The sequence below is a fragment of the Somniosus microcephalus genome, chromosome 3 (assembly GCF_052327205.1).
Source record: "Somniosus microcephalus isolate GS21.2 chromosome 3, FLI_Smic_1.0, whole genome shotgun sequence".
Taxonomy (NCBI): Eukaryota; Metazoa; Chordata; class Chondrichthyes; order Squaliformes; family Somniosidae; genus Somniosus; species Somniosus microcephalus.
The window spans coordinates 56,701,562-56,717,013 of NC_140989.1; the positions used below are offsets into that span (position 1 = coordinate 56,701,562).

The 15,452-nt window shown below is 41.5% G+C and overlaps 1 protein-coding gene across 2 annotated transcripts in view; it reads left to right on the top strand.

The window, feature by feature from the left end:
- The window catches only part of epas1b (endothelial PAS domain protein 1b), a 213,959-nt gene extending 198,886 nt beyond the window's left edge, over positions 1-15,073 (top strand). For both annotated transcript variants that reach the window (XM_085980527.1, XM_085980526.1), the window contains exons 13-15: positions 4,323-4,440; positions 7,230-7,362; positions 13,220-15,073. In XM_085980527.1, the coding sequence (XP_085836653.1) occupies positions 4,323-4,440; positions 7,230-7,362; positions 13,220-13,371 (403 nt within the window). In that variant the 3' untranslated portion in view covers positions 13,372-15,073. The remainder of the gene's footprint in view (positions 1-4,322; positions 4,441-7,229; positions 7,363-13,219) is intronic.
- The last annotated feature ends 379 nt before the right edge of the window (positions 15,074-15,452 follow it).

The window sequence follows — 15,452 nt, forward strand, 5'->3', positions numbered from 1 at the left end:
CAGGAAGGATGTGATCGCGTTGGAGAGGGTGCAGAGGAGGTTCACCAGGATGTTACCAGGGCTGGAGCGCTTCAGCTATGAAGAGAGACTGGGCAGATTGGGTTTGTTTTCCTTGGAGCAGAGGAGGCTGAGGGGGGACATGATTGAGGTGTACAAAATTATGAGGGGCATAGATAGGATGGATGCTGAGGAGCTTTTTCCCTTAGTAGAGGGGTCAATAACTAGGGGGCACAGATTCAAGGTAAAGGGCGGGAGGTTTAGAGGGGATTTGAGAAAGAACTTTTTCACTCAGAGGGTGGTTGGAGTCTGGAACTCACTGCCTGAAAGGGTTGTGGAGGCAGAAACCCTCACAACATTTAAGAAGCATTTGGATGTGCACTTGAAATGCCATAGCATACAAGGCTACGGGCCAAATGCTGGAATATGGGATTAGATTGGACAGGGCTTGATGGCCGGCGCGGACACGATGGGCCGAAGGGCCTCTATCCGTGCTGTATTACTCTATGACTCTATGACTATGCCCCCTAGTTCTAGTTTCACCCATCATTGGGAACATCCTCCCCGCATCCACCCGATCCAACCCCTTCACAATCTTATATGTTTCAATAAGATCGCCTCTTATTCTTCTGAACTCCAATGAGTAGAGTCCCAATCTACTCAACCTCTCCTCATATGTCCATCCCCTCATCCCCGGGATTAACCGAGTGAACCTTCTTTGTACTGACTCGAGAGCAAGTATGTCCTTTCTTAAGTATGGACACCAAAACTGTACGCAGTATTCCAGGTGCGGTCTCACCAATACCTTGTACAACTGAAGCAATACCTCCCTATTTTTATATTCTATCCCCCTAGCAATGAAAGCCAACATTCCATTGGCCTTCTTAATCACTTGCTGCACCTGCATACTAACCTTTTGAGTTTCGTGCACCAGGACCCCCAGATCCCTTTGTACTTCAGTACTTTGCAGTTTCTTGCCATTAAGATAATAACTTGCTCTACGATTTTTCCTGCCAAAGTGCATAACCTCACACTTTCCAGTATTGTATTCCATCTGCCAAATCTCTGCCCACTTACTTAGCCTGTCTATGTCTCCTTGAAGGTTTTTTATGTCCTCCTCACTCACTACTTTCCCCCCCATCTTAGTATCATCTGCAAACTTTGATATGTTACACTCGGTCCCCTCCTCCAAATCGTTAATATAGATTGTAAAGAGTTGGGGACCCAGCACTGACCCCTGCGGAACACCACTAGTTACTGATTGCCAGTCTGAGAATGAACCATTTATCCCAACTCTCTGCCTTCTGTTAGATAGCCAATCCTCTATCCATGCCAGAATATTACCCCCAATCCCGTGATTTTTTATCTTAAGCAATAATCTTTTGTGTGGCACCTTGTCAAATGCCTTTTGGAAGTCTAAATACACTACACTACGTCCACTGGTTCCCCTTTATCCACCCTATATGTTACTTCCTCAAAGAACTCCAGCAAATTTGTCAAACATGACTTCCCCTTCATAAAACCATGCTGAGTTTGTCCTATTAAATTATGATTATACAAATGTCCTGTTACTGTCTCCTTAATAATGGACTCCAAAATTTTACCTACCACAGATGTTAGGCTAACCGGTCTATCGTTTCCAGCCTTCTGTCTACTGCCCTTTTTAAATAAGGGTGTTACATTAGCAGTTTTCCAGTCTGCCGGGACCATTGCCGAGTCCAGGGAGTTTTGGAAAATTATTACCAATGCATCCACAATCCCTACCGCCACTTCCCTCAAGACCCTAGGATGTAAGCCATCAGGTCCAGGTGATTTATCCGCCTTGAGTCCCATTATTTTACCGAGTACCGCTTCCTTAGTGATTTTGATGTAGTCTACATGGACTTCAGTAAGGCTTTTGACAAAGTCCCACATGGGAGACTGGTCAAGTAGGTAAGAGCCCATGGGATCCCGGGCAATTTGGCACATTGGATCCAAAATTGGCTAAGTGGCAGGAGGCAGAGGGTGATGGTCGAAGGTTGTTTTTGTGACTGGAAGCCCGTGTCCAGTGGTGTACCACAGGGATCGGTGCTGGGTCCTTTGCTGTTTGTAGTGTACATTAATGATTTAGATATGAATGTAGGAGGTATGATCAGTAAGTTCGCAGATGACACGAAAATTGGTGGAGTGGTAAATAGCGAGGAGGGAAGCCTCAGGCTACAGGACGATATAGATGGGTTGGTTAGATGGGCAGAATGGTGGCAAATGGAATTTAACCCTGAAAAGTGTGAGGTGATGCATTTTGGGAGGACTAACAAGGCAAGGGAATACACAATGAATGGTAGGACACTAGGAAGGACAGAGGATCAGAGGGACCTTGGTGTGCATGTACATAGACCCCTGAAGGCAGCAGGACAGGTAGATAAGGTGGTTAAAAAGGCATATGGGATACTTGCCTTCATTAGCCGAGGCATAGAATATAAGAGCAGGGAGGTTATGATGGAACTGTACAAAACGCTAGTTAGGCCACAGCTGAAATACTGTGTGCAGTTCTGGTCGTCACACTATAGGAAGGATGTGATTGCATTGGAGAGGGTGCAGAGGAGATTCATCAGGATGTTACCTGGGCTGGAGCGCTTCAGCTATGAAAAGAGACTGGACAGGCTGGGGTTGTTTTCCTCAGAGCAGAGAAGGCTGAGGGGGGATATGATTGAGGTGTACAAAATTATGAGGGGCATAGATAGGGTAGATAGAAAGGAACTTTTCCCCTTAGTAGAGGGATCAATAACCAGGGGGCATAGTTTCAAGGTAAGGGGCAGGAGGTTTAGAGGGGATTTGAGGAAAAACTTTTTCACCCAGAGGGTGGTTGGAATCTGGAACTCACTGCCTGAAAGGGTGGTAGAGGCAGGAACCCTCACAACATTCAAGAAGCATTTAGATGAGCACTTGAAACGCCATAGCATACAAGGTTACGGACCAAGTACTGGAAAATTGGATTAGAATAGATAGGGCTTGATGGCCGGCGCGGACACGATGGGCTGAAGGGTCACTTTCTGTGCTGTATCACTCTATGATCCACAAGCTCTAATCTTAAAGTTGGATTTTCTTGTTTGAATTCTGAATTAAAATATGAACCTTTATCCGGAAATCTTATATTCCAAATGAAGCAAATGTCTTTTTTTCTGCCCCCTCCCAGTTCTTTATTTTCAACTGAACTCCTGAAGCAAACATTGAGAGATTGTGTAAATTTAATACAAGACTCAGTATCATAAACGAGCAGCATTGCTAAAATAATACCTCAACCATCGGAATTCCTCTTACCACAAAGTAGTGAATGAATTAATAGTAAATATTTGTAAAACAATTAGGATACATAATTATAAAAGTATTTAAAATTAATACAGAAAGAAATTGAAGTTATTTAAACTTCAGTCTAATTTATATCGTTCTATATTCTGCCATTGCATGATAGCCGTGAAACAAGAGATGTACAAGACTAAAAAGTATGAAGAAATAAACATTACACACAGTGATACAGCCTATACAAGTGGGGTTTGGCTGAGTGCCCATTGTCAGCTTCTCTCTTGTGATGAGGTCAAGCACTTCCTTATAGCAATTGGAGGAAGGACAGGAAGAGAGAACTTATCAGTTAGTTCTACTTCATACACCTCCTTGTGATCAATATAGCAGTATTGGGGGGGAGGCCTCAAAGTGGGTTGCCTGTTTGGCCAGCAAGGTAGAGAAAGCTTTAGAAGAGGCAGGCGTAAACAAATGGATCACAGACAATACAGAAGCCTCAGCTGGTTAAGCCAGTGACTAGCTGTACCGTACAGACTGTCAAAGTCCCAGGCTAGGCCTCCAGTTTGTGCTGACTTACTGGTCTCAGCTGAGCTAGTGGTAGAGGTGCTACAATTAGCCTTCGCATCCAGGCCATGGAGGGAAATTGGCCAAGATTCCCTCTCTTGATTGCTAACCAGTGCTTCCTGCTGGAAGTGCACAGAGGGAATTCAGGTAAAGAGAGGATCAGGGTTGGATGGAACACCTCCTATGGTCAAATATTCTGCTAGTGCTCACTATCTCGGGTTTCCTATGAAGAATGGCCGCTTTGGCAACGTACCACATGGTGATCAGCACCCGTGGAACCATACCCTACTGAGGAATCAATGGGGGTGAAATTGGTCTTCTCCAGACTTCAAAGGAAAATCGAGCGCAGTGTAAAATGGGCAGCCCAAATGAGCCCATTTCGCGCTACTGGTGAAGTCCAATTTCAGCCCCAATATCTTCAGAAGAGAGGAGGGGGGAGAGCAGAAAAAAAGGTTTCACACCATATCACTGCTTTATATTAGGTCTCTGGACAACTTTGGACAACATGGGAAAGACATCAGCACCGAAATTACTTTCAGAAACAACTTAAAACGCAAACTGCAGCTGGATTTTGGAGAGCAGATATTCCAACTCTCAGCAGTAAGTCACTTTTCCAATAATCAGTTATGACACTTTTCTAGGCACTTACATTTATACAACAAATATTCCCATGTTTAAATTGGTTGAAAATGATGGTTTAATGACCAAATGTGATACTTACTGGCACTATCCTTTGATAAGAGGCCATGGTATGATAGAAGTAGCTCAAAGAACAAACTAAATTTGTAAACACTAAAGAGTTCTCAAATATTTTCAACGGTCGCATTACCAGCTCCATTCATTTTACACAAAAGCAAGAACAAGCTTATTGAACATGTACAGCCCTTTCATCCAAAGAAGAAAACTAAAATTAACTTATTCACACACAGTTTAAGAATGTGTTCTTGAATCAGATTTGAGTTAGCTCATTTGAAATCGTTCAACCTGATTTGTACGGAAGTTTCAAAAATGGAATACAGTGCAATGTCTAAAGGTAGAAGATTCATGTGGACCCAATTTGTCTATTTTATCGAATCTCCATTGTAATCAGACAAATTTGCAGTCTGGTGTAATTTATCTTAAATAGGAAAAGACCAGAAACATTTAAAGCTATTCTGTCTTTTGCTTTAGCTGCAATCTCAACAGCCATTCTGACTCAGTGATCTCTCTGAAAGATTATAAGAGTTTCAAAGCCATACTACCCATTAATATACCTTTAATTAATAAAGTCACAACAGCTGTTGTTGCATATGATGTGTGCCCGGACAAACCACCAATCTTATCTGTAGAAACTAAACATACAGATATGATTACCATTACTTTTGGTGGACAAGGCTGTATAGACCTTCGAGTTGGGCATATGCGTGACTGAAGTTCGACGGTACGTAAAGAGCCCTGCCTGACTTTCACTGAGCCCGCCTGAATTTCTTGAACCAGCCTAATTAACACACTATGGGGAGTTTCCAGCACTGGAAATGCCTCTGACTGGGAGCTCATCAATTAGTGGAAGGAAGATCTTCTTGTGTCATAATATCTCTTTATGTGGCTCGGTGTCAAATTTTGTTTGATAACGCTCCTGTGAAGCGCCTTGGGACATTTTACTGCATCAAAGGCGCTATGTAAAGGCAAGTTGTTATTTTTGTTATGTCAACCACCTCCTGCAGCTCATGTTACCTAAATGCACTAGTTAAGCACAAAATCCTTGTGGATGACATTTCCTCCCTTAGGTTACCATCGTGAGATGAAGGAGGTCTGAAAATTGTATACCACGTGAACCCATCCTATATGGACTGATCACTTCAAAAAGTTAGTAGTGCCAAACTAAAGCCATGTCATCTAAAGCCCAGTATAAATGCAGTATTAAAACAGATACTATCTCACATGACTACACTTAACTTTGCAGGCAGATTAAAACTTTTAACCAAACAGGAAGTGGTAGTCAGTGCCAAAATCATGGCTGCATCACATCAGTACATCATGTAGCCACTACCCAATTGACAGTAACAGTATACAACTATAGATTTCCCACTGGCTCTTGGACAGTTTAAGCTTGGAAGTACTAGTGGAGAAATTTTAACCCTGTTATATTAACCTTTATGCTTTTGTCTTTGTTTTAAATTGTTTCTAATATGCAGTAAAGACTAAAGCACTGGAAAGCTTGAAATTGGGATATTAATTTGCATTTTAACTTGAGTGGCCTAGCGTAAACAGGATGATAGTGGCCCAAAATGGCATACTGCACTGTATACACCAGCCCTCTGCCCGCCGCCATCTTCAAAGGGGCCTACCACTGGGCAGCCAAAGCACCCGTCTTGCTTCAGGCAGTATGTCCTTTTAATGTGCAATTCAGGGTCCTATGATGTCCATAGGACCTCGATTGCCATTTTTAGGACAGAACTAGAGGGAGCATGCTCTGTGCTGAGCAAAAATAACCAGGGCCGCTGCTGCCCAGAGTTACCCCCCTGCATATGGACACCCCCGACCAACCTTTTCCAGGTCAGGATGCGGGCCGCCACTATTGCACTGGCCCATAGTCGCCGGACTGCCCCAGGGTACCTGTTTTTCACCCACCTGAAACCTGCCGGGGGTCTGGCAATGAGGCCCAGTCCTCATAATGGACTAGGCCTCCCGTCAGCAATATCTGGTGGCCGGCCAACGTGCTCCGCAGGTCAGCTGCTCAATAAGTCAAACTCTATCCTATTATCTCCAAAAGATCGAGCTGTATGGAGTTTTTTTCCTGCCAGCTTTTCACAGTGTGAGTTCCATAATCCCCAGAATGCACTTGTCTGGTTCTGAAAATAAAACAAACTGTTACACTTATGGTCAAACTTTTAAAAATGTGCCTTTTTGACCAGGAAGATTGACTGCCAGGATAAAAAGTTATTGTGAAATACATGCCGATTGTTGCAATCCATGCCATCATGGCGGTGTGTTAAGGTTGAACACTTGGGGCTTTTATGTCCTAATAAAGACACAAGTGTTTGGTGGAGCTGATTGCTTAGTAATTAGTAAATAGAAACTAAACGACGTATAAAATCAGCACAAAATAATGGAGGTTATTAGGCAGCGATGACCAAGGCCATTTCTCCATTTTACAGTTGCTAAATGAAGGGGAGTAATTCCAGCGGGATTACTTGCCATCAGCTAGTTAGGATCCCTGCTTAATCCATTACACAGAAGGTACTACAGGATTTCTAATTGAACTCAACCTCAGCTAAAGATAGTGAAGTGCAGTCAAATTGAAGACAGCATTGAAAATATCTGGGCATTTCACTTGTAGCTTGTATAGTCTCATCTGTACTACGTGGCAAAATGGATTTATATGGACTGACATCCTATTTCTGTTTAAGGACTCTCTATTTGAAGACCCACCAAGGAGTAACACTTCTTCACAGATGTTGTGGAAGAGAATGAAAAGCATTAAATCTGAAAATTATTCTCCATTAATGCAGAAGAAATCCTTGAGTTCAGGTTCACTTACAGGTAAGAATGTAATATACTGTACTTGCCACTGTCCTTTCCTGTACTCAATTCCTTTTCATTTGTACCCCCATGAATGTTTTGTTTAATGTCTTGGAGTATTAAAATATAATTCAACTACATTATTTATTTATGCATTTATTAAGCAGAAATTCAACCACAAAATACAAATTTCTAGATCGTTATTTGTTTTTTTGCAAATCCCATCTCAGCAGCTTGCTCCCGCTGAAAGTAATGGAAGTAGATAATTGAACTGGTTATTGAGGTCCAGTCAATCATGACACTTAAGAAAATAATAAAAATAATAAATAAAGAAGAAAAATATTAAAAGGCTGGGGTAGATTTTGACTTTGTGCAATAGTGTTAAACAGGTGATAGCGAAACTATTGGAAATAACAATGGGGGGGAGATGTAAAACGGGCTGCCGATTCACTATCACTCAATAATCTACCCGTGTACGAAAAGAGAACGTAAATGGGATTAGAATAGGCAGCTTTGAGAAAAAGAAAGACCTGCATTATTTATATAGCGCCTTTCACGACCACCAGATGTCTCAAAGTGCTTTACAGCAATAGAAGTACTTTTTGAAGTGTAGTCACTGTGGTAATGTAGGAAATGCAGCAGCCAATTTGTGCACAGCAAGCTCCCACAAACAGCAATGTGATAATGACCAGATAATCTGTTTTAGTAATGTTGATTGAGGGATGAATATTGGCCAGGACACTGGGGATAACTCCCCTGCTCTTCTTCAAAATAGTGCTATGGGATCTTTTACGTCCACCCGAGACATCAAAAGGGGCCTCAGTTTAATATCTCATCCGAAAGACAGCAACTCCGACAGTGCAGCATTCCCTCAGTACTGCACTGGAGTGTCAGCCTAGATTTTTGTGCTCAAGTCTCTGGAGCGGGACTTGAATCCTTTTGACTCAGATATGAGGTGGCTACCAACTGAGCCACAGCTGATACTGGGAAGTTACCAGCAGCGTAGGTACAATGCCCTCCTTTTGTACCAAAATGTTAGTGATTCTTTGAAATGGCTCAACTTGTTCCCCGCAAACATTTTCAAAGTAATTTGGCTGCTGAATCAATAAAAGTAATAGTTAAATCAAGGGATCATTAAAAAACCAAATTTTTCTGCTGGACGGTGGACATATCTCTGTGCACTGGACAACCTGGTCTGGATCAAACCACATCTCAGCTGCAACAACCAGTTCAGCACAGGCAATTTAAAGCATAAAGGGATATTGATAGATTAAGTGAATGGACAAAACTGTGGCAAATGGATTTCAATGTAGGCAAATGTGAGGTCATCCACTTTGGACCTAAAAAGGATAGAACAGGGTACTTTGTAAATGGTGAAAATCTAAAAACACTGGCGGTCCAAAAAGACTTGGGGGTCCAGCTACATAGATCATTAAAATGTCATGAACAAGTGCAGAAAATAATCAAAAAGACTAATGGAATGCTGGCCTTTATATCTAGAGGACTAGAATACAAGGGGGTAGAAGTTACGCTGCAGTTGTACAAAACCCTGGTTAGACCAAACCTGAAGTACTGAGAGTATTTCTGGGCACCACAGGAAGGATGTATTGGCCTTGGAGGGAGTGCAGTGTAGGTTTACCAGAATGATACCTGGACTCCAAGGGTTAAATTACAAGATTACACAAATTAGGGTTGTATTCCCTAGAGTTTAGAAGGTTAAGGGGTGATCTGATCGAAGTTTTCAAGGAACTAAAGACAATCACTATCACTAAGGAAATAGTACTTGGTAAAATAATGGAACTAAAAGACGACAAGTCCCCTGGACCAGATGGCCTGCATCCCAGGGCCTTAAAAGAAGTGGCTGCAGAGATAGTGGATGCATTGGTTGCAATATACCAAAATTCCCTGGACTCTGGAGAGGTCCCCGCAGATTGGAAAACCGCAAATGTAACACCCCTATTTAAGAAAGGAGGGAGACAGAAAGCAGGAAACTATAGACCAGTTAGCCTAACATCTGTCGTTGGGAAAATGCTGGAGTTCTTCATTAAGGAAGCAGTAGCAGGGCATTTGGAAAATCATAATGCAGTCAAACAGAGTCAGCATGGTTTTATGAAAGAGAAATCATGTTTAACAAACTTGCTGGAGTTCTTTGAGGATGTAACGAGCAGGGTGGACAAAGATGAACCAGTGGTTGTGGTGTATTTGGATCTCCAGAAGGCATTCGATAAGGTGCCACATAAAAGGTTACTGCATAAGATAAGAGCTCACAGAATTGGGGGTAATATATTAGCATGGATAGAGAATTGGCTAACTAACAGAAAGCAGAGAGTCGGGATAAATGGGTAATTTTCCGGTTGGCAAACTAGTGGGGTTCCACAGGGATCGGTGCTGGGGCCTCAACTATTTACAATCTACATTAATGACTTGGGTGAAGGGACCGAGTGTAATGTAGCCAAGTTTGCGGATGATACAAAGATGGGTGGGAAAACAAGTTGTGCAGAGGACTCAAAGAACCTACAAAGGGATATAGACAGGCTAAGTGAGTGGGCAAACATTTGGCAGATGGAGTATAATGTGGGAAAGTGCGAGGTTAACCACTTTGGTAGGAAAAATAAAAAAGCGAATTATTATTGAAATGGAGAGAGATTACAAAATGCCACAGTTCAGAGGGACCTGGGGGTCCTTGTGCATAAAACACAAAAAGTTAGCATGCAGGTACAGCAAGTAATCAAAAAGGCAAATGGAATGTTGGCCTTTATTTCAAGGGGGTTGGAGTATAAAAGCAAGGAAGTCCTGCTACAACTGTACAGGGTATTGCTGAGACCACACCTTGAGTACTACATACAGTTTTGGTCTCCTTATTTAAGGAAGGATATACTTGCATTGGAGGCAGTTCAGAGACGATTCACTAGTTTAATTCCAGAGATGAGGGGGTTGACTTAAGAGGAAAGGTTGAGCAGGCTGGGTCTATACTCATTGGAATTTAGAAGAATGAGAGGTGATCTTATTGAAACATATAATATACTGAGGGGGCACGACAAGGGAGATGCAGGGAGGATGTTTCCCCTCGTGGGGGAATCTAGAATGCGGAGGCACAGTTTTAGAATAAAGGGTCGCCCTTTTAGAACTGAGACAAGGAGGAATTTCTTCTTGCAGAGGGTCGTAAATCTGTGGAATTCTCTGCCCCAGAGAGCTGTGGAGAGTGGGTCATTAAATACATTTAAGGTGGAGATAGACAAATTTTTGCAAGATAAAGGAGTGAAGGGTTATGGGGAGCGGGCGGGGAAGTGGCTTTGAGCCCAAGATCAGCCATGATCTTATTGAATGGCGGAGCAGGCTCGAGGGGCCAAGTGGCCTATTCCTGCTCCTATTTCTTATGTTCTTATGTTCTTATTAAAGGGAACAGGTAGAATAGATAGAGAGAAACTATTTCCGCTGGTTGGGGAGTCTAGGTCTAGGAGGCATAGTCTAAAAATTAGAGCCAGAACTTTCAGGAATGAAATTCGGAAACACTTCTACACACAAAGGGTGGTAGAAGTTTGGAACTCTCTTCTGCGAACGGCAATTGATGCTAGATCAGTTGTTAATTTTAAATCTGAGATTGATAGATTTTTGTTAACCAAAGGGATATGGGCCACAGGCAGGTATATGGAGTTAGGTCGCAAATCAGCCATGATATCATTGAATGGCAGAACCGGCTCGAGGGGCTAAATGGCCTACTCCTGTTCCTATGTTCCTAATTGCAAATCTTGGCAACACCCAGAAAAGATCAAAAGTGAAAAGTTCAAAAGTGAAAAGTTAGGGTTTTTGAAATAGTTGGTGAACTTTCAAACTAACCAAGGCAAAGCAAATAGCAAAATGACCTCTTTGCTCTAAATGTACCATTGTGACTGATGTTGTTGCCAATGGTATCAATGTGGGGATCACTATTTATACTCTTTTGAACAGTATTTAATGTTAAAAAGAGTAATTACAAGGAACATAAATGTACAGGAATGGAAAAGACCATTGTTTCTCCACCTGGTAGTCCCAGTGATCAGGAATATATATCTCACAAAACCTCTCCTACCCCTCTATTAAAACATTTCACCAGGTACTTAATCAGCTCTTTGTTGAAATTTGCAAATGTGATCTATCACCCTTGGCAATCCACTCACCATCTTGCACAAATTAATTCATCTTGCACAAATTAATTCAAATGAACAGTGTTTCCACCTCCCTCATCTAAGTTTAAGGATATGCTCTGTTGTTGTAGAATCTGTGAACATATTGGCCTATAAATTTGGTTGCGCTGCGGCGGTTTTTGGGCGGTAACCGGCCTACTAAGCCCCCAAAATGATGGGCAGGAACACGCACACATTTCCAGCCAGAAGTGCGTTGCCCGCCATATTGGGAAAGAAAGTTGTGCTGGCAGCAGGAGTGCACACCAGCAACAATAAAAGTGAAGAATAATTTCTGTAAATTAAGGTCCTGCGCTTCTTGAAGGACCTGTTGCAGATTGCGTTCACCACGTGCTGAACTCAACATGGTGCTAACCAAAGTGACAAATGGAATTCAATCCAGAGAAGTGTGAGGTAATGAGTTTGGGGAAGGCCAACAAGGCAAGGGAATACACAATAATTGGTAGGATACCGAGAAGCGTAGAGGAACAGAGGGACCTTGGAGTGCATGTCCACAGATCCACAGAAGGTAGCAGGGCAGGTAGATATGGTAGTTAAGAAGGCATACGGGATACTCTTCTTTATTAGTCGAGGCATAGAATATAAGATCAGGGAGGTTATCCTTGAACTGTATAAAATGCTAGTTAGGCCACAGCTAGAATATTGTGTGCAGTTCTGGTCACCACATTACAGGAAAGATGTGATTGCACTAGAGAGGGTACAGAGGAGATTTACGGGGATGTTGCCAGGACTGGAGAATTTTAACTATGAGGAAAGACTGGATAGGCTGTGGTTGTTTTCTTTGGAACAGAGGAGGCTGAGGAGAGACTTGATTGAGGTGTATAAAATTATGAGAGGGGAGCTGAGGAGAAGTTTTTTCACCCAGAGGGTGGTGGGGGTCTGGAACTCACTGCCTGAAAGGGTGGTAGAGGCAGAAACTCTCATTGCACTTAAAAAGTACTTGGGTATGCACTTAAAAAGTACTTGGGTATGCACTTGAAGTGCTGTAACCTACAAGGCTACGGACCAAGAGCTGGAAAGTGGGATTTGGCTGGATAGCTCTTTTTCCACCGTCACAGACACAATGGGCCAAATGGCCTCCTTTTGTGGCGTAATTTTCTATGATTCTATAATTCTAACCGGCAGGAAGGCCCCCATACTTTCCTGAATGTGGAGCCGGGAGGAACAGGAGGGCTCCTCCTGATCCCACATTAAAAGAACACCAGCCACTCTCCCCTCCCCCCAACCAGCCAATCCCCCCATGACCTGGCCACCAATCCCTGATCCAGCCACCAATGCCCCCTTCCCCCCAGCCAGATTGCTCACCCTTCCTCACTTATCTGAGGGTAGTTACTCCGCCAGCAGAGGCTTGATCTTCATTGATGATTTTCTGGCAGCTCGGTGGATCCATTGAAATGAGGCCCGAGGCCCAATATCGGAAGCCTCTCGGGCCTCACCATTCAGGTGCAGGGATCGTGTCCTGGCGCACCCCAATTTCTACTCCATTAGGTTTATTTTGTCTTCACCTGTAAAATAATTGGTTTTAAGTATGTCACCCTGTAATTTACATTTTTATGTAGTATACATACAACAATAGGCATGGTATTCTGAATAGTAAAGTTCACACTTCCTACCATAATGTTTGGTTGATAAATATTTAAAAGTCATTTTAATAATAATACAAGCATTTCTTTGTCCATTTTTATAACTGTCTGCAGGAATGGCAAGCCGCCTTTTGGGTTCATCATTTCTGGCTTACTCCTTGCCAGAGCTGACAAGGTATGACTGTGAAGTAAATGCACCTGTACTGGGGAGCTCAACACTTCTGCACGGACGTGAACTGCTGAGAGCACTCGACCAAGCAACCTGAATGGCTCTGCAATAAACCACTATAGCCTGAATTGTGATAACTGCTTCAGTTTTCTAAAGATATTTTTTTGCAAGTAGACGATTATTGACATATAGTTTAAAGATTCACTTACTTGTTCAACTTGTCCACATCTTTACATAATGACTTTTCTCAGATTAACCTGCGTGTACTATTATTCTTGCCATCATAACGTCACGTCTGTTCAATCTAATCTTTCTCTATTTTCAATAAAAATGTATTTTGAGGAAAAAGTTCTCAACTTCTTTTTGGTAGCATTATGATGTTCTTTCCTAATTCTCAACTTACTCTTCTTTGAATTAAAAAGCAGCTATATTCTTGTGTTGAAAAAAATGCACTTAATTTTTTTTTCAAGAGTCAATTGAAATGTTCCACTATTTTTCCTACTGATGATCAGTGAATTAAAATACTAACTGCTAAAAAGTTATTTTAGAAAGCAGATTTATTGTATGTGGACATTTTGTTCAGTTGCACACTGTAGCTTCAAATAAGCGTTGTCTTTTTGGTGGCTCATTTACTAAATATTAAGCTGTTAAAGATTTATAGATTTTTTGATGTTAATCTTGTACTGGTACTTCGAGTAGCAGAAACAGAATGGATTTCTATTTGTATTCACATAATCAAGTTAAAAAGAGTCATTTTATTATTTAGTGCTGGTTTTACATTCGATTGGTATTCAGGTCAGTGATAACCTGAAAACGGCAAGCTGCCAACAAGTTAGTATTAATGTTTTATTAAAAAGCTGGAATATTTTACATATGTAATGCACAGGAAGAGAATACATCAAAACACAAAAAAAGATTTAAAAGTATATTTAGTTGTATTTTTCTTTGGTCAGGTATAACACAGTTCTTTTATTCTGGTGAATTGTCATGGATCTTTGTGGGACCCTGCTAAATTAAGGTCAAACCTTTATGCTCTATGTATGATAAATGAGGCTGCTGCAAGAAACAAAGCATTTTATTCTTAGCTGTACTAAAAAAAACGTACAAAAGATTCCAAATTGAGGGTTAAAAAAGGTAAATTCTCACCGTCATTGAGAAATAATGGAGCCCCCCAAACTTCAATTTTTCTGATTTATTCCTGAAGCTCAAGTTTCCCTTTATAAGGGCATTCTACAGATGAGTAACATTTTATCCTGGTACTTCATCCTCACTGTACATTCAACAGGGCCACACTTACAACAGGCTGTGAAGGTTTGGCCTCAATACAGACATGCTTCAGTTATAAAGCTGCTTTTATATTGCTGGGAACCCTTCAAGTGCCACAAGTTATAAACGTTGATTTAAAAAAAAACATTTAAAAAAGGAAGTACCAGGACTTCGTTTCTTAAAAATCAAAGAAAGGGTCATGGTACAATGAATTTGAAGTAAAGGAACTATCTGATATTTTGGCTCAAAAATTTCAAAACATTTGAAGGGTTAGGGTTGCAAGCAAAATGTTGGGGTTTTATTGGATTGGTGCAGTCTCAACATTAAAACAGACAATGTAAGCATCTTGCTAAAAATATTATGCCAGTGTTTCAGTTCTAATATTAACAGCCATAGCTTTTATTACAAGTATTTAATATCTGTATGGCTTGCCTCTTAATACCTTATTCTGTATGGGAGATTTTAATCTAATGAGGTAATGTATTTTTGACACCAGTACCTTATTAAAGCATAAAAACTTTCATGTCACAAAACTACTTGTGCCTTTACTATGTCTTTTGTCATTCATTTTGTGACTATAAAGGCAAAGCTGCTATAGAATGCATGATGGGATTGATAGGAAATGAAAGGGGATGGTGTATAAGGACCTGTTTTGCAATCCTGGTAGAGTGAGCTCAAAGCACACAGCTGGACTACTGTAACATTTGATGTCGGCTGACTTGAAAAATTAGCATCAGTTCCCAGCACAGCTTTTTCCTTCTACCAGCAGTTAGCTTAACCGAAAAAAGTGTAAAATATGATGAGCAGCTCAAATCTAAAAGGATGTACCCGCTTTAAGGTAAGTGGCTGCAAGTGTGTTTCAGTTTTTAACAAATGCTCAAGCTGGATTCTCAATAATGGTTAGCCTTTGTG